This window comes from Orbicella franksi, chromosome 13 (genome assembly GCF_964199315.1).
Source record: "Orbicella franksi chromosome 13, jaOrbFran1.1, whole genome shotgun sequence".
Lineage (NCBI taxonomy): Eukaryota > Metazoa > Cnidaria > Anthozoa > Scleractinia > Merulinidae > Orbicella > Orbicella franksi.
Genome location: NC_138157.1, coordinates 15607483 through 15625250, shown reverse-complemented (window position 1 = coordinate 15625250; position 17768 = coordinate 15607483). Strand labels below are relative to the sequence as shown.

Genomic DNA, 17768 nt, shown 5'->3' with positions numbered 1-17768 from the left:
GGCGATCACCGCAAAAGACTCACGACAGAAGCCGCAAGGATTCGCAGCAAAAGCAATCGTTAGTCGTTCGTAAGGCGATCACCGCAAAAGACTCACGACAGAAGCCGCCAGGATTCGTAGCAAAAGCAATCTTTAGTCGTTCGTAAGGCGATCACCGCAAAAGACTCACGACAGAAGCCGCCAGGATTCGCAGCAAAAGCAATCGTTAGTCGTTCGTAAGGCGACCACCGCAAAAGACTCACGACAGAAGCCGCCAGGATTCGCGGCAAAAGCAAGCGTTGGTCGTTCGTAAGGCGATCACCGCAAAAGACTCACGACAGAAGCCGCCAGGATTCGCAGCAAAAGCAATCGTTAGTCGTTCGTAAGGCGATCACCGCAAAAGACTCACGACAGAAGCCGCCAGGATTCGCAGCAAAAGCAATCGTTAGTCGTTCGTAAGGCGACCACCGCAAAAGACTCACGACAGAAGCCGCCAGGATTCGCGGCAAAAGCAAGCGTTGGTCGTTCGTAAGGCGATCACCGCAAAAGACTCACGACAGAAGCCGCAAGGATTCGCAGCAAAAGCAATCATTAGTCGTTCGTAAGGCGATCACCGCAAAAGACTCACGACAGAAGTCGGAATGATTCGGAGCAAAAGGAATCGTTAGTTGCTCATAACTGAAGCGACTAGCTTTGTCTTAGTAGTCGTGAGCCGTGATTTTCCAAAACGTTCTTTTTTTTATATATTCCGTGAAGCGTAAAATGCCAATATTATATCAGTTTTCGTGAATTGTGAAAAGGCCTTTTTATTTTCCGTGAAACGTGATCTATACCCCCAATCACCCATTCTACTAGTCGACGAACTGAAACGACTTTTGCAATTTTGTGTGGTTCCTGTGCACGTACTGGGTGCACAGACCTTGTCAAAGCGTCTAATTACGAATACAACCTCTTTTGTTTGCGGTCATGTCTTAAGGCTCTGTCAAGTTTCTCATGGGTCAACTTATCTCCTGACGTTCCAAAGGTCATTTGCGGCTTCTCGTTTTGAACATGATCAGTGTGATCTCGGATCATAAATCCTGACCTGGATCACCCCAAAGGAATTCGCCCCATTGGCCTTGTGTTAAGCGAGTGAACATGCCGAAAAAAAAAAAGGGAGTTTTCGCCTTTACGCCCGCCCAATACCACGGGCGACAGATGCCTGCCAAATAATCTGGCAAAATTATTATCCAGACGTGCGCTCTTTGGTCAAAGAATTTTAAACTGGCAGAAGTGTCCACTTCGATATACAGTTCATCGATAAATCATTCATTACACGGCTCCAGTTGATTCACGGCACTAGCGTGCAGATTGAAACCGTTGCCTCAACTGGTAGGTCAACGACGAGTTCAAATGAAAGCTGTTTTGGATCGCGTTTATTACCGGAAATTCACTTGCTTGGCGCAATCAAACACATCGCGCGTTATGCTCGTCAAATTGTACTTTTGCAATATTTTCCGGACACTTGCTTAGTAGTTTGCTTTTCACAATTCTAAAACAGTGTTTTCAAAATGACAAACGATCGCGAGTTCTGTAATCCTTCGCTGATTTCTGTCTTCTTTAGGCTTCGAAAGATCCTCCGGTTCCTAGTACGGAAATTCAATTATTACATGATTACACGCAGAACCTACAAGTCCAACCAGCTAGCTTTGGGTCCGGACGCACTGGACTGACAAAATTTGTTTGGCCCTTCCAAAAATCTCGACAAAATTTGTCTCTGCCAAATTTTTAATTTGTCAAGCGTGGGCGCACTGAATCACAGCAAAATATTTGTTAACCACAAGTGTCAATCACATGGAAATTAACACCATGCTTTGCCGCTTGTTTGTTTGGACCTTTGCCCCTTTTTCTGCTCTCGTCTGCTCTTGAATCCTCAGCTTGGCTGCTTTCAATTTGATTACATGTAGTCGTGAAACTTGCACTTGTACTTGTATTGGGCTCACTCGGGTGGACATACGGATGTACAAATTGAGCAGAGCTTGGTCCTGGAGATGCAGCTGGAACGTTAACGTAGACTTGGGAACCGTAATAGTTGTACTGTGCGAACGGATCGTCATGGAGCATACCGAGGTACGAATCTTCCATGTTTATCGTTTGATTGCCGCGCAAATATAAATTTAATTTTGGCGGGCTTCGGACTGAAATACTCCGACTAAAAATAGAGATCAAATTTTCTTGATTGACATTTTCCTTCAAATCATGGCGTGTAAATTGACAAATCTGTCAGATTTCACGCCTGACAAAAATTTATCCTGCTCCGAGGCAGGACGACGGCGTCTTTGAAGTTTGGTAAGCCTTGACAAAATTTGGTAGATGACGCACTTGTCTCAGGGAATTGATGACAGATTTTTTCGCAAAATAAACAAAAATTTGCCCAGTGCGTCCGGGCCCTTTGTGAAACACAATTAAAGGCGACAAATGATATAGTTTTGCTCAAAGAAAGCCGCACGGAAAGACGAAAGTTGTTTCCTTCTCAACTACAAACTGAAGGAAAGTTTAAGAAGGTAAAATCTTGAGTTCTTTTAACTGACAAAGATTTTAATAACATAGACGATTTTAACATTTTACTTATTATGCCAATAAAATACATTGCATGATTTAACTACAGTTTCCGGTGAGCAACGCGCGACAGTCCCTTGCATTCAATGTACCCAATAAGACTGAAAAAGAAGGCAAACAATTGACCCTCGTCGTCCGGCAACTTTCGGAAAACTCTATCATGCAAAGTTGCACTGATTTAAAGCAAAACAAAAGTGCCATGAGCGGGAGGCGTTGATTGTATGATACAATGATCCCTTTATCTTAGCATCAGAGAGGATAGTTGCATGTCCAACAATGCAGTCCGAGCTAGCGCATATAAACAAATACGCCTACCCTTTATCCAGCTGCTTTGTCCCTTTGGTAAGTCCTTTTCTCAGCGGAACTTAGGTCGGGCAGATGTCTTCCCTTAGTCTCTTTTCTTTTTTCTCTCCAGCCTTTGAAATGACTCAGAATGCCTGCAAATGTAAATTAACTCCCGGCAATCTTGAATCGCCGATACATTAATAAGTTTAGGGTCTCAAAATAAAAGCATTTCTCTCAAAGAGACAGCAAACAGTGTGGAATGAATTCACCCGACGGCCATTTCCGGTGAGCAACGCGCGATAGTCCCTTGTTTTCCAGAGGACAAACATTAACTCGTTATGCTGGTACTGAACCACGATGAAGGCATTTAATGTACCCAATAAGACTGAAAAAGAGGGCAAACCATTGTCCTTCGTCTTCCGGCAACCTTCGGGAAATTTTCGATTAAGCAAATTTGCAGATTTATAGCAACCCGAAAATGTTATGAGCGAAACGATGAGTGTATGGTACAATGAGATTACTTTACGTGATAACTTTAGCATCAAGAGAGGAAAGTTGACCACCGATGCAGACGACTAGCGCATATAAACAGAACATTATGCCTACCCTTTATCCAGCTGCTTTGCTTGTCTGCGCCAAGTCCCTTTCACAGCAGATCTCAGATTTGGCAGATCTCGTTTCTTTCCTTTACCAGCGGAGCCCTCGAAATAACTCACAATGACTGCAAAATAGTAATGTAAATGAATACCTTAGAGTCTAGGTTCTTATGCCTCCGATACCTTTTTAAATTTAGTTGTCTATAAATGAAAGAATTAATGCAAAACAGACAGCGAACAGTGTCACTGATTCCAGCACAATGTACCATCACTGTCCCGTGTGCAAGCAAGAGAATTATAGGAATGAATTTACCAACCTTTAAGTTGCTTTCCACTGTTTCTTTATAACTGCTGACTGCTTGCAGCACAATAGCGCCAGTAGCGGTTTTCTGAAGTGACGGCTTCTTAAGGCCTTTGGAACGACAAACGAGCGGAGATCCTGGAGATCGGCCGTGTTCCATTGAAAAAAACGTTTTTAACGGATTCGGCCATTCGAGATACTAGTGTTATTACGTCATTGAAAATGACAGCTGCTGGTGTTATGCAATATTTTACTGGTTGATGAAAAAGATAAACCGCAACAATCTGACAGTGGAGCCATCATTTTCGGGCATGGCATCACGCGCGCGTTGATTTGCATTTTTTTTTTTTTTTTTTTTTGCAGCGCGTGGCGCTGGGAGTAAGTACGACCGCTTGCGGTTTATCGTCTCGCGTTTTTTACGTCCCAGGGCGGGATTGATTGCTTTCTCGAAAAAGTCACAGCCAGAAGAAACAGAAAAGTCACTCTTTTACCAGCTAGGGACAGTGTTTTAAATAAGGTTTTAGCAAGCCAGACGCTGAAAGAAAATCCCAGCCAGTAAATAATCTAATGCTAATATTTCCCAGCCAGCGTAATTGCAGCCTGTAGAGCGGGTTTTCTGTCGAGCGGCTGCGTCGGTAGTCTCCTCCGCAGCCGTGACATCCCAAAAAACGGCTGCGGAGGAGACTACTCCGTCGGGTACTCCTGAGAGTATTCGAAAATGTTCGAGTCATAAATGATCGCGATATCTTCGAAGAACATCTAATGCGACATTAATCTACCAAAACGTGGCGCGTATGATTTATCGAACACTTCGAGTCATTCACGAGTATTAAATTTGAATACGGAAAAACAGGCCGGATTCCTCTAGAATATTCCAGGTGTATTTCGAGTCAGCCGTAATCGAATACGTCAGAATATTGCGGCATACGCGGCGTGCGCCGATCCGTATTCGAGCGAATTCGGGCCCGAATATTTGGCTTTTCGCGTAGTGGATCTCTACGAAGCACTCATTATCACGGGGTATGATTTTTCACAACAGCACTATTTTCAGCAGTGGGGGCTTTCGTTTCCTTCATTTATGATACAAAATAACAAACGATTTGAATTTACTGTGTCAACTCATATAAGGTTCCCTTACACTAGGTATAAGGTAATCTCCACAAGACAGTATACATTAGAATAAGGATATAGACGTATACTGATAATTACACAGACCTTACACGTATACTTCAGTATACCTTTCCGTACACTTAACTATACGGGTCCATTATACCTCCTTATACATGCCATTTCATGCAGTGCATAAGGTAGTCTTAATGCTTGAATTTCGAGAATCAAACAGGCTTTTGGGCTGAATTATTCTCTGCCACTCGCTTAGTGCTACTCCAGAGAAATTAAGACAGTAATCAGTTACAGGGGTGGCGAATGGTCCTTCAAAATCTCTGGGTCTCGCAAAATTTTAGTCGAATTTCACGGGTCTCACTGTCTTGTTTTTTAGCGGTTTTGTGCGCCTCGTTAAGTCTCGCAGAGTTTTCGCGATCGTAAGTCTAAGGGTTTCGAAGTCCCAATTTGTTTGTTTATTTGATATTAAAAATGACGTGTTCTCGTCACTTGATATTGAATTTCAATGAAGCAACAGTTTCAACCAGGTCGAAGAAGCACGCTAGAAGGCTGTACAAGCTCATTCTAGCTCTCAACTAAATCTGGGACTCGAATTTTAAGAGCCAGAACGTCTCGCGCCCGCACTTGAAGCGCTTTGAAGTCTCGGTTTCTACCCCTAAAAAACCAAAATGTCTCGGACTCTCAGAGAAAAACGCTTGTCTTGCCGTCTCGCAAAGTCTCTTACTGTAAGTGTTAGCATTGTAAATTCGTGTGGTTATAAAAGCGACTTACCGTGCTTGGAGTTTCCTTTAGTAATATTTCTTCGAAATCAATCTAAGCTTCGATAACAGAGTAGCCCTCTATCGGGAACAATAGATGAAGAACTAGATGAGAAGATATGATTATTGTTCGGCCATACGAAAAAAAGGCACCGCAGAAATATACCATCAGGCTGTGCAGTCCTTCGATCGATTAGACTACGAGTAGTCCCTCTTTCGCTTAGTCCGTCGTGCGTGACGCGAAAGAAAACCGCGAGAAAAAAATGGCCGCGCGAAATCCTGGAGGCGAGGAGCACGCGAAAGGAGGGACTACCGCCTAAGCCCAAGAGTTTGAATTATGCGTTGCTCTCACAACACAAAAATATGATTGGCTTTTGTTAGAAGCGTTGACAACGTGTTGTCAACATTCGAGATACCTGTGACGTCTTGCAGGGATGTTTTGGAACCGGAGCAAATCGAAGCGGTACCAGAGCAAATCGAAGCGTTGGAATCGCGCTTCGCAAGCCGTGATGTTCTTGCGAATCTGCCAACAGGCACTTTGGAAAGATTTAAATTTATCTAGTGTTTTGTTTGGCAAAGCTTTCTGCCTCCACCCCGACTGCGAGCGTGTTAGTGATTTCGCCGCTCGACAGCATCGTCTAAGTCAGCGAATATAAATTCACTGAGCTTGGCCTTTCTGCCGTCCATTTGAAAGATATAACCGGACTCTCACTTGACGCCGGACATTCACCTGAAATTTTCCGCTGCTATTGGCAAACATTTCACCGCAGTTGGATGATCTCCTATGTATAATGTATAATGTATAATGTAAATTCTCGGTTGAAACTCTATTCAAATTTTCGCAATAACTTTTAGACGCAGCGAAAATCGTTACAAGAGGCCTCATTCGCCGTCTTCTTTTTAAACTTCTTTGACAGTTTCGCTGAACGAACACTGAACGAAGATATACTTCTCACGGCATATGTTTTTGTCTGGCTACTTGAAGAGTAGAGTAGAGTAATTTTATTCAGATCTCCCGGGGTTATTGATAACAGGCGATAATAAGAGGACGTCAAGATGAGAAATCCTACACCGAAAAATCACTCGGCCGTGAAAGGGCAAACTCTTGGGCTTAGGCGGTAGTCCCTCCTTTCGCGCGCTCCTAGCCCCCAGGATTTCGCGCTGCCATTTTTTTCTCGCGAATTTCTTTCGCGTCACGCACGACGGACTAAGCGAAAGAGGGACTACTCGTAGTCTATCGATCGATCAGTTCTCTGAGCTCGACTAAAAGATTGGGTTTTTTGCTTCGTTTTAAGGTCGAAAATATCCTTGATACTTCTCGTTAGTGGTGAGTTTGACGTCCCTTAAATGGGTTTTCAATACTCAAACAATGTTCGTAAAGAATAGCCGTACAGGGGACTCGTTTTCAGTCCGGAATATCCCGATATATTAGGACATCTGTGATGTCACGAAACACATTTCAACCAATGAGAGTGCGTGTTTTGGTTGGAGTGTTGTGTTTCACAACAAACCAAAAGATTCAAGATGGCGGACAAAGATAGTCGCGAGTACTTTCCAATGCCATGAATGCGGGCCTTCAGGAGGTATATATTTATCTCGAATTGAGTTAATAGTGTCCAAATTATAAAATAAAAGGAAAGTTTGTGTTCGCCTTCCATGTCACAGACAATTCTGCCCAGATAATGATTATCCTCGGACTGAAGGAAGCACTTCGGAACGCAATGCGGGCCAAGTTTGACGAGCTGCAGTTATCATTCTTTGGAAAGAGACCGTACAATCGGAAAGCATCTTTATTCTACATTTTTCTAATCACAGAAATGATCGATATGAGAATTGAGGCTTTCCTCTTATCTAGGGATTATCGGGCCGAAATTGACAGCAGACGCAGGAGTGCTCACCGGAGCCGATATACAAAATATCCGCTACGGAGGGCCTAGTGCGCTGGATTCTTAAGCATTGGCATGGAACTTGCTGGTAAGCCCGCTTCAAAACAATTGCTTGCTTACTGGTTTAAACTCCGAAGCTTATCCTAGCTGGAAAATGCGCATTTTTGGCATGAATCTAGCTGGTAAATTTTAATGTGAGGTTTTCCCTGGTAGACTAGCTCCATTACTAGCCGCCACTCTGGAAAATTAGCCCCGGGAAATTAGCATGCACTCATCAACCGAAGGCATTTCGCGCGAAGAATGGACTCAGGGTGCCGCCTAGTGATATGGTCACTTGGGATTCGTCTATCCAGGCATGCGCTACGTCATATTACACAGCAGTTACATGACCCCTGTGTGTCACTAGTTAATTTAGTTATAATTAATTAATTAATTAATTATAATTAATTAATTAATTGATTAATTATAACTGAGTCAAATTAATTAATTGATTAATTAATTAGATTCAGCAGAATTTTAATTTAATTAACTCAATTCATTAAATTAAAATTGAATTAAAAAAGTTATTTATACTCTTCCTGGCTGGCGCAAAAAGTAATGTAAAAATTGCTGGGAAAACCAACGTTTCTTAAGTTGTGCTGGCTGGGAAAAAGCATCCCCCAAACGGTTCCTGGCTGGCAACTTCATTTAGCTATCTTCTACTAGCTGGCAGTGCGGAGCGGATATTATTTTCCCACGGTTGTTAATTATTAACTATTTATCTCTTATTGGATGTCAATTAATACTTTCGAGCAACAACAAGTCAATTTAAAACGTTTTCCCGTTGAGCACTCCTGCAGACGCGTGTTCTTATATGCCAGGAAAGATAAATTGTAAAATGTCCAAAATGTTATGTGTTTTTTGGGCTAAATCGAAGAAATTAAATCATTATTAAAAGAGAATTTTCAATAACGCATACGAGTGAGAAATTCTTGTTCTGTCATACAAAATAAACTAAACTAAAAAAATGTATCCAGAATTTTAGTGTTGTCAGATGCATGGATAGTCAAAAATTCTGTTACTTTGTAAATCTGAAATTTCTCCATTTTGGTATTTATTTCAAATATTTCTTGTATCTACTTGTTGCTGTGCTAGAAGATATCATGTCTGATTTCCACATTTAAATTATGAAAACTTACATATAATTGCTGACTTTCACAAGTTATTTACCCAAAAATATCAAAATATAATTCCTGGACAGGTTGACAAGGGAGCATTCACAATCCATCCACATGTCCCAAGCTTTTATTATATATTTATTTAAAGTATACAAAGCAAATTCAGTCTTGAAAGTAAAATCCATTTTATTTTATTCACTCTTTAGGTACTCTCAACCTTGAATTTGCCTCTTAGCAGAATGCAGGACCTGAAACAAATCACAAGCACTTAGAGGATTATTACATTGCTTAGACATGTCAATATTATTACAAATGTATTTTTCGTTTTAACATATGAATTTATTTTGAATGTAGTTACCACATTAGTCTCACTAAATAAGAGATTGCCCTCAAGTGGTCTGATAACTCTTATGTTTTCTATTTTTTATTACATATTCCTAACGTACCAAACTGATATGTTTCCTGTTCACAACCAATTAATGTTTTGCATTAGTTTCACAATTAGTAATGTTCAACACTTGACACTACATTCCAAACTCTTGTACCTTTTCAGTCTTTGCGTTCATATAAATTATTTTGCAAAAACATTACTTTCTGGTACATTCAAGCTTCATGGGGAGGTGAAAAGAATCACCATCTGCTAGGAACAGCTACAGTGTGTATAGTTTTTTAAAAAATGCCAAAAAAAAAAAGAGTACAATGCCCCCTACAAACCTCAACTTACATGTTTGCATGGCCCTCAACGTCTGGTAAATGAGCACAAACAATCTCTCTACCCTTTGTGCCATTCCTTGGGATACTGATAGCGTCCATTTACAGGGAATCACTGCACTACCCCCGGCCTGTCTGTTTCGCTGCCACTTCTGTGCTGTAGGTGGTTTTCAACAGGCTGCTGGCTCTCCAGTGATAAAACTGGAGTGCGCATTCGGTGAATCACCACCAAAACAGAGACCTCCCAAATTTGTTTAATTTCGTCCGCATACTTAGCGACGTCTTCTTTCCTCTCTTTTCCCTTTGTTTTTTCCCCCAAAAATTCGACAAAGTGCCTCGAGCAGTCGAGTATGCCCTTCCATGTACTTAAGAGAGAGAAATTGAAAACAACTGTCATAAAAATGAAGGAACGATGCATTACTCAAGCCTTACAACAATAGCGGTTCAGGTATACTTGTAACGCCTCAAATTCAAAGAGAGTTTACAAAATATCGGCGTTGTTTACAACCGTATAATTTGGCATGATGAAACTTTAACACTAGAACTAGTAAAAAATATACACAGCTCAATGAAAAATACGTGAATACTAGAAAATAACGCGTACTCTTTACTAACCTTAATATTTGGCCACAAAACCGCGTCAACATCGTCGCTTGATACCAAAAAAACTCAATGATTAGAAGACAGTCAACGTTCTCCCACTACCAAAATGGCCGCTTATTCTCCTTCTCAACGTTTGGTAGCAAAAAGTCCTGGATAATGCTGGCCAGACTCTATGCGAGACTGGAAACAACATATTTTCTTTGTCCGCGTAGAAGGTCCGCCATTTTCCCTGCTAACAATAGCTTCATGATGTCATGACCGTTCTAATTTATCGGGAAATTCCGGACTGGTTTTGTGTGGAGTAATGTGTAGTTTGCTGACTCGTGCTGTCGAAGCGTGGATCGTGTTGCTTCAGCTCAATGCCTACCACTGGGCCGATTTTGGTCACTCCAGTGACCATAGATTGAAAACGTGACAGAAAATTGGCGTTACTTTCGATTCTCACCAAATTTGGACAGTGGGATGATCTCATCAGCCAATAACAGGCCATTTTTCAGCTCTTTTCGTCAGATCCCCCCCTCGGGAGATTTTTGGCAAGTTAGCTAATTAAGTATGCAAGCCAACGTAATGGCGGACGCTCTCGGCGAAATGTTTATTTGCTCAAAATTGGGGCAAAATCTTTCGGAGATGAAAGTCAGGACATTTGTAAGGATACAGAAAGTAATTTGGAACCAGTTGCTGGCTTCTAAGGCTGAATTTATCCAGAAGTAAGCTGTATTTTCGTTTTCGTGCCGAAAGCCACGCGGTGAAATATTATCGGCTTGTTATGCTGTCCTGTTCTGTTTTTTCTCTTGGTCTTTTTTCTAGCCTGCCGAGGCCATTCTTTCGTCTAAATCAGTTCAAAAAAGTTCGAAAATGATGTTCCCATTCAAGTTTAAGCTCTCAGGTGATAATTCTGGAGTTTTTTGGCCGAAACGTCGGCTTTGTTATGTCCGTGTTTTTCGGTTGCTATGGGCGACCGTAGCGCCCTTTGTTAGGTCAAGTCTGAGAAGTGAGGTCGCAAAAAAATTCTAATTAATTCTGGTTTTGTTCGATTTCGCTGAAATTTTAACACGATAAAGCTGGATTGTTAAGGAATAGATTTACGTTCTACCGATGTGTGGTAGCTATTAACACTAAAGTGATATATCGCTTCAAAATCAGGGTTTTGAAGAGACTTTTTTTGCAACGTGTGGGTTCGGCGTGATTTTGTAATCGGAGGATTTTGTTGACCCCAAAGGAAAAAATATCCCGAAAAGGTCATTTCATCGACGATTCAAACGAATATAAATATGTATATGTTCCGAGCTAACTTTCTGGTGAAAAAATATAATTTTTGACGTGCGCTGGGTTTTTAATTTTCTTCCCGCGAAACACAGGGTATGTGAAGAGTTAAGAATTGTCAAAAACAACGATGGGTATCCAGGCAAAGCAGAAGATTGGTTCTGTATGAACCTTTTGCAAGGGGTTTGAAGACTGGTTGGATTTAAAATGTAATTTGAATGAAATGGTAGAGGTACATGTAAGTCGGGACCGTTTTAGTCACACTCACTTTGCGCCAACATGTGGCGCTTGTTAACTTTAGATTATAATTCGCAACGCGTCAGAGTAACTTTAGTAAATGGTTTGAACCCAGGAGTATCAGTAGTTCGTATAGTGTGATCGTCCGGTTGAGTGTAGTGTTAAAGAATATTTTATGAAATTCTAGCCTTCATATGAGTAACGCAAACAAGCGTTACAGAAAGCCGAACAAACAACCTTGTCACGTTAATCTCTGCACGTGTTTCGGGCAAAAGTTCCCACGAGAAAATGTTGTTATCAAAAGAGTTTCCTTGCGTGTTTTACGCTATGTTTTGGCAAGAATAACTATTTCCTTTTCGGTAACCCACAACGCGGTCCAGGAGATCGATTAACCTTTGAACACTGGAAAACAGGTGACCAAAATGATCAAAGGAGCCCGGGGCGGCATCTGACCCGCGGGGTTAACTCGCCAAGGTTGTGCATCTAGAAACATTGCTGAGAATATTTGTTGATCAGTTTTAGTAATTCATAAGAATATTGGTTGATTAGGGTTAGTAATTTAGCAACGTCAGCTTTCTCAGAGTTAGTACGTGCACGTATGATTTAGGGACTGCGGAAACCGCGATTCCCTTGACCATACGTGATCGAGATAATTCTCACTATCTTTTGGCCAAGCCCAAAACGCCGTTTACCGCAGGCATCGTTATTTCTTTATTCTTTGTCTTATTTCGGAAACACCGTATTAGCCAATCGCTGTACAGCTTGCTAATGCGTAGCTATATAATCGCGAGTTTTAGTTTGTAAAAAGGAGTCCAGAAGAGAAAAGAGTTTGTAGTTGGATGTAGCACAGAGTACGCTAACAGCTTCGCCCCAGCATTAAAAAATCTGTTTGGTAACAGATTTCTGGTGGAGAGCCCGGGCAGTCCACGGTACAACGCAGCCAAGACGTGAAGAAGAACCAGTGACTACGCCAAGAGAAAACTGTAAGTCATGCTTAAGCTAGGGAAAACCAAGCCTTAGGCCTAACACACACAAAAGAAAAACGAAACAGAATGGAAAAGGCGTGTGGTCTTGTAATGGTAAATAATGTACAATTTTAATTAGTTTTCGACCATCTTAGTATTTTTTTTCCTCACGGACTGAGTTTATTTTGTTTCTTGGATGTTCACGCCTATCCTTGAATTGGATGTTTTTGGATCCGTACACGTTGTTTTCTCTTTAATGTGGTATCGCTAGTAGAACGTCTTGTTTCTCGGTGGAAGAACAGAATTCCTTTTCCTTGATTCAGGCACACAAGTTAAACTTTTTCAGGCTGCTTACTCGTGGCAAGGCGAAATCGGCTTCTGCGCCTAGGCCCGCCGGTAATAAAAGTTCTAGTCCGCTTTCAAACATAAGGAAGAGAAAATTATCTTCAAAATTACCCAGAACCTCGACTAAACAACCCAAAACCGGGAGAAAATCAGCGTCAGCGAAACTGGCGCAATCACTTGCGCAAGACTCAGATATTCTAGCGGACGGGCACAACACTGGAGAAGAGCCGCCTCTTGTAGTCGAAGCATCTGGCGCTTCCAATGAAGGCCAGCAAAACTTACACATAAATATGAACGCAGACGAACTTACAAAGGTCCTTACGGACCACACCAAGGATCTATCGACCCATTGGGATAAGCAATTGTCAGCACTCACAAAAGCGGTAGAAACAACCCACTTAACGCCCACTTTTCCAAGTGGAAGTAGCGTGCCTCTGCCAAAATTCTCCGGCGACTGTGACGAAGACGTTAACGAGTTTTTGGCAAACTTTAACAGAACGGCTCGTGTTTATAAATTTAGTGAGGATCGCAAGGCAGAGATTTTGCCCCTTTATCTTACAGGGAATGCGAGTATCTGGTATAACACCACACCAGGTCTGTCAGGAAAAAACTTCGACACGCTTACCGAGGCGCTAAGAAAACATTTTCATTCCGACTCCGACGTTTGGCTGTTAAGGCAAAAACTTAACGAACGAAAACAGTTAGCAACCGAGTCGGTTAGCGAATTCGCCGCTGGTATCCGACGTTTGGGCCAGCGAATTAACTTGCCACGCTCGGAATGTATTAACTATTTTATTCAAGGCTTGAAACCCGAGCTAAAAAGCTTCGTAATTTTACAGCGTCCGACATCTTTCGAAGAGGCTGAAATGCATGCGAAACTTAAGGAATCCGTCCCCGAACCTAAACCGGTTGACCGAACCGGTGAAATTTTGAAAGCACTCGCGCATATGCAGCAAACGGCCATTACCAAGGAAAATTCGAGCATTGCTGCGTTTGATCGCTACGAAAGCACACACTCGAAACCTGCCCCAAGGGAGCACCACCCCGTGACAAGAGATGACATCGCCAGAATTGTACAACAACAAATCCGACAGGAAATGCGGCGTAACCCTCGATTTAGCGGTCAAAATACGCGAGGCCGACGCACGTTTGACGGCCGCCCAATTTGTGATTTTTGCAATAAACCGGGGCACATAATTGCAACTTGTCGCCAGCGACAAAATCAGGGTAGGGACCCAAGAATCCCAAATTCGAATGCACCGCGTGGCCCACCCCAGAGTTGGGGACGCCCGCAATATTCGACTCACACAGGAGATCAAAATTTAAACTAGCAGCGATCTCTTGCGCACGGGAACGACAAGAGATCGGAAAAGAAAACAGATTTACGCACTCTTATATGAATTTTGATAACCACGCGCAACACAATTACCCAAGTTACAATGACGCCTATTGTTCGCAAGTAACACACGAGCAGGACGAACGGAACCACAGGAATGTCACTTATCAACCTATAAATTGTGACCCTTCGTTATGCGAACCGCAACAAAGTAGCTCAATTACAAAAGCGGTTTCGGTACAGGAAGAATGCAGTCGAGTGACTGCTGAATTTCAAGCGCGTGAGGCTACATTCCCGAGTAGAGCAGAAACCACAATGAACTCTGACACAACACCACCAATGCGCACCTTTCACGCGGTGCGATCGAATCAAATGTCAGAGAGATTACACAAAGAAAAACAAGAAGATCTGTTAGATCTTATAACCGCGCTTTTAAAATTTAACTGTTTTCTTAGTATTACAGTCGCAACGCAGTGCATATTCTAAAGCAATCTTTGATGATTCATTGATTACTGTAGACATCACAGCACTTGATCAACATAAACTCTATTATCGCACCATCAGTCGTAGCCGTTGTGACATCTCGATGACGTAATAGTCTTAATCTGGAAGTTTCTTCGGGATATGTATGGGCATGAAGATACAAACACTATTACAAACCGCTTTCTTTCTTTAAAGTCACGATTAAATTTAATTGTTTTTTTCCCTTGAGTTAAGGGTTAGCAAAGAAGTCACACGAGTCACATAATTCAAGAATTGCGTTATCTACGGCTATCTTTAGTACGGTGGTTATTTCCCTATCAATGACGTAATCTTTGCACGTTCTGACACGTTCTTTGCTTGGCTTCCAAACATTTAATTTTCTTTCCGATCTATGAACTCGCTGCGATGAAACAGTCAAAGGATTTACTTCATTTGCCTAAAACCGCAAGAAATAGTCGCAAAATTACAAATAAATTAATGACCGTCGCTTCTGCCGAAATAAACTTGCAAAGTAAACACGATCTTATTTGTCACGTAGCGAAAGTGAAAGCTGCAACGTCAGCGCATTCCATGGTTGACGTAATACCTTTTCTTGACGTATTTATTATTCCCTTGGAATCCAACGCTTCGATAAAACCAAAAGAAAATATATTTTACACACAATAAAGAAAACAATATCCGTAAAGTTGTCCGTGTATTAATGTTTCAACAGCTTTTGGCGAATGAACATAACACGTTGCGTGACTCGAAATTTGGCTGACAGGGAGGTTGGGTCTGGTCGCAGACAAAAAAAAAATAAACAAGAAGATCTGTTAGATCTTATAACCGCGCTTTGAAAATTTAACTGTTTTCTTAGTACTACAGTCGCAACGCAGTGCATATTCCAAAGCAATCTTTGATGATTCATTGATTACTGTAGACATCACAGCACTTGATCAACATAAACTCTATTATCGCACCATCAGTCGTAGCCGTTGTGACATCTCCGATGACGTAATAGTCTTAATCTGGAAGTTTCTTCGGGATATGTATGGGCATGAAGATACGAACACTATTACAAACCGCTTTCTTTCTTTAAAGTCACGATTAAATTTAATTGTTTTTTTCCCTTGAGTTAAGGGTTAGCAAAGAAGTCACACGAGTCACATAATTCAAGAATTGCGTTATCTACGGCTATCTTTAGTACGGTGGTTATTTCCCTATCAATGACGTAGTCTTTGCACGTTCTGACACGTTCTTTACTTGGCTTGCAAATATTTAATTTTCTTTCCGATCTATGAACTCGCTGTGATGAAACAGTCAAAGCATTTACTTCATTTGCCTAAAACCGCAAGAAATAGTCGCAAAATTACAAATAAATTAATGACCGTCGCTTCTGCCGAAATAAACTTGCAAAGTAAACACGATCTTATTTGTCACGTAGCGAAAGTGAAAGCTGCAACGTCAGCGCATTCCATGGCTGACGTAATACCTTTTTTCAGCGTATTTATTATTCCCTTTAAATCCAACGCTTTGATAAAGCGAAAAGAAAATATATTTTACCCACAAAAAAGAAAACAATATCCGTAAAATTGTCCGTGTGTTTATGTTTTAACAGCTTCTGGCGGAAAAACATCACACGTTGCGTGACTCAAAGTTTGGCCGAGCGGAGGTCTGCGTCTGGTCACCGACAAAAAAAATAAAAACAAGAAGATCTGTTAGATCTTATAACCGCGCTTTTAAAATTTAACTGTTTTCTTAGCACTACAGTCGCAACGCAGTGTACATTCCAAAAGCAATCCTTGATGATTCATTGATTACTGTAGACACCACATTACTTGATCAACACAAACTGTATTATTGCACCATCAGTCGTAACCGGTGTGAAATCTCCGATGACGTAATAGTCTTAATCTGGAAGTTTCTTCGGGATACGTATGGGCATGAAGATACGAACACTATTAACAACAGCTTTCTTTCTTAAAAATCACGATTAAATTAAATTGTTTTTTCCCTTGAGTAAAGGGCTAGCAAAGAAGTCACACAAGTCACATAATTCAAGAATTGCGTTATCCGCGGTTTTCTTTAGTACGGTGGTTATTTCCCTACCAATGACGTAATCCTTGCACGTTCTGACAAGTTCGTTGCTTGGCTTGCAAATATTTAATTTTCCTTCCGATCTATGAACTGGCTGCGATGAAACCGTCAAAGGATTTACTTCATTTGCGTAAAACCACAAGAAATACTCACAAAATTACAAATAAATTAATGACCGTCGCTTCTGCCGAAATAAACTTGCAAAGTAAACACGATCGTATTTGTCACGTAGCGAAAGTGAAAGCTGCAACGTCAGCGCATTCCATGGCTGACGTAATACCTTTTTTAGCGTATTTATTATTCCCTTTAAATCCAACGCTTTGATAAAACGAAAAGAAAATATATTTTACTCACAAAAAAGAAAACAATATCCGTAAAATTGTCCGTGTATTTATGTTTTAACAGCTTCTGGCGGAAAAACATCACAAGTTGCGTGACTCAAAGTTTGGTCGAGCGGAGGTCTGCGTCTGGTCACCGACAAAAAAAAAAAATAATAAACCACGGGTAAACCTAGAACCGCGCTCGGCCCATGGCCGCGCGGTTAAAAACAAGAAGATCTTTAAGATCTTACAACCGCGCTTTTAAAAGTTAACTGTTTTGGTAGCATGAGTGACCCGAAGAAAAAAAAACGAAAAAAAAAATATCGGTTTTCAACCTATTTCCAGCAAATTTGGCACACTGGAAGCTGAGAAAATTACTCTATTTCCGGTCATCATTTTTCAGCTCTTTTCGTCATATCCCCCCCTCGGGAGGGTTTTGTAAAGTTAGCGAATTAGATGCAAGCCACCGTAATGGTGATTGCTGTCGGCGAAATGTTTATTTGCTAAAAAATTGCGGCCAAATCTTTCGGAGATGGAAGTCAGGACATTTGTAAGGATACAGAAAGTAATTTGGGACCAGTTGCTGACTTGTAAGGCTGAAATTATCCAGAAGTAAGGTTTTTTTAACGTGAACGTAACGAAGGCCACGCGGTAAATAAATTATCGGGTCTTCTCACTGTCTCGTTCTGTTTTTTGTTTCGTTCTCTTTTGGAGTCCGCCGAGGTCATTTTTTCGTCTAAATAACTT

General features: G+C 41.4%; 2 protein-coding genes across 4 annotated transcripts in view; both read right to left on the bottom strand.

Annotated features, from left to right (window-relative positions):
* Positions 1 to 17768, bottom strand: part of LOC145464749 (beta-1,3-galactosyltransferase 5-like) — a 56167-nt gene that overhangs the window by 15954 nt on the left and 22445 nt on the right. Inside the window, exon 1 of one of the 2 annotated variants that reach the window (XM_081448536.1) lies at positions 5653 to 5692. The exons of the other annotated variant lie outside the window; for it this stretch is intronic. The gene's annotated coding sequence lies outside the window, so the exon portion shown is untranslated. Of the gene's footprint in view, positions 1 to 5652; positions 5693 to 17768 lie in introns of those variants that run through there. 2 annotated transcript variants of the gene reach the window in all.
* Positions 122 to 4915, bottom strand: LOC145464769 (uncharacterized). 2 transcript variants are annotated; one of them, XM_081448563.1, is made up of 3 exons: positions 3776 to 4915; positions 3469 to 3583; positions 122 to 3289 (listed from the first exon to the last, which is right to left on the bottom strand). In XM_081448563.1, exon 3 carries the CDS (start codon positions 2101 to 2103, stop codon positions 1792 to 1794), a length of 312 nt encoding a protein of 103 aa, XP_081304689.1. In that variant the 5' UTR covers positions 2104 to 3289; positions 3469 to 3583; positions 3776 to 4915; the 3' UTR covers positions 122 to 1791. The 2 variants fall into 2 exon arrangements, with proteins under 2 accessions (XP_081304689.1, XP_081304690.1); XM_081448564.1 differs by having other exon boundaries at positions 122 to 3014.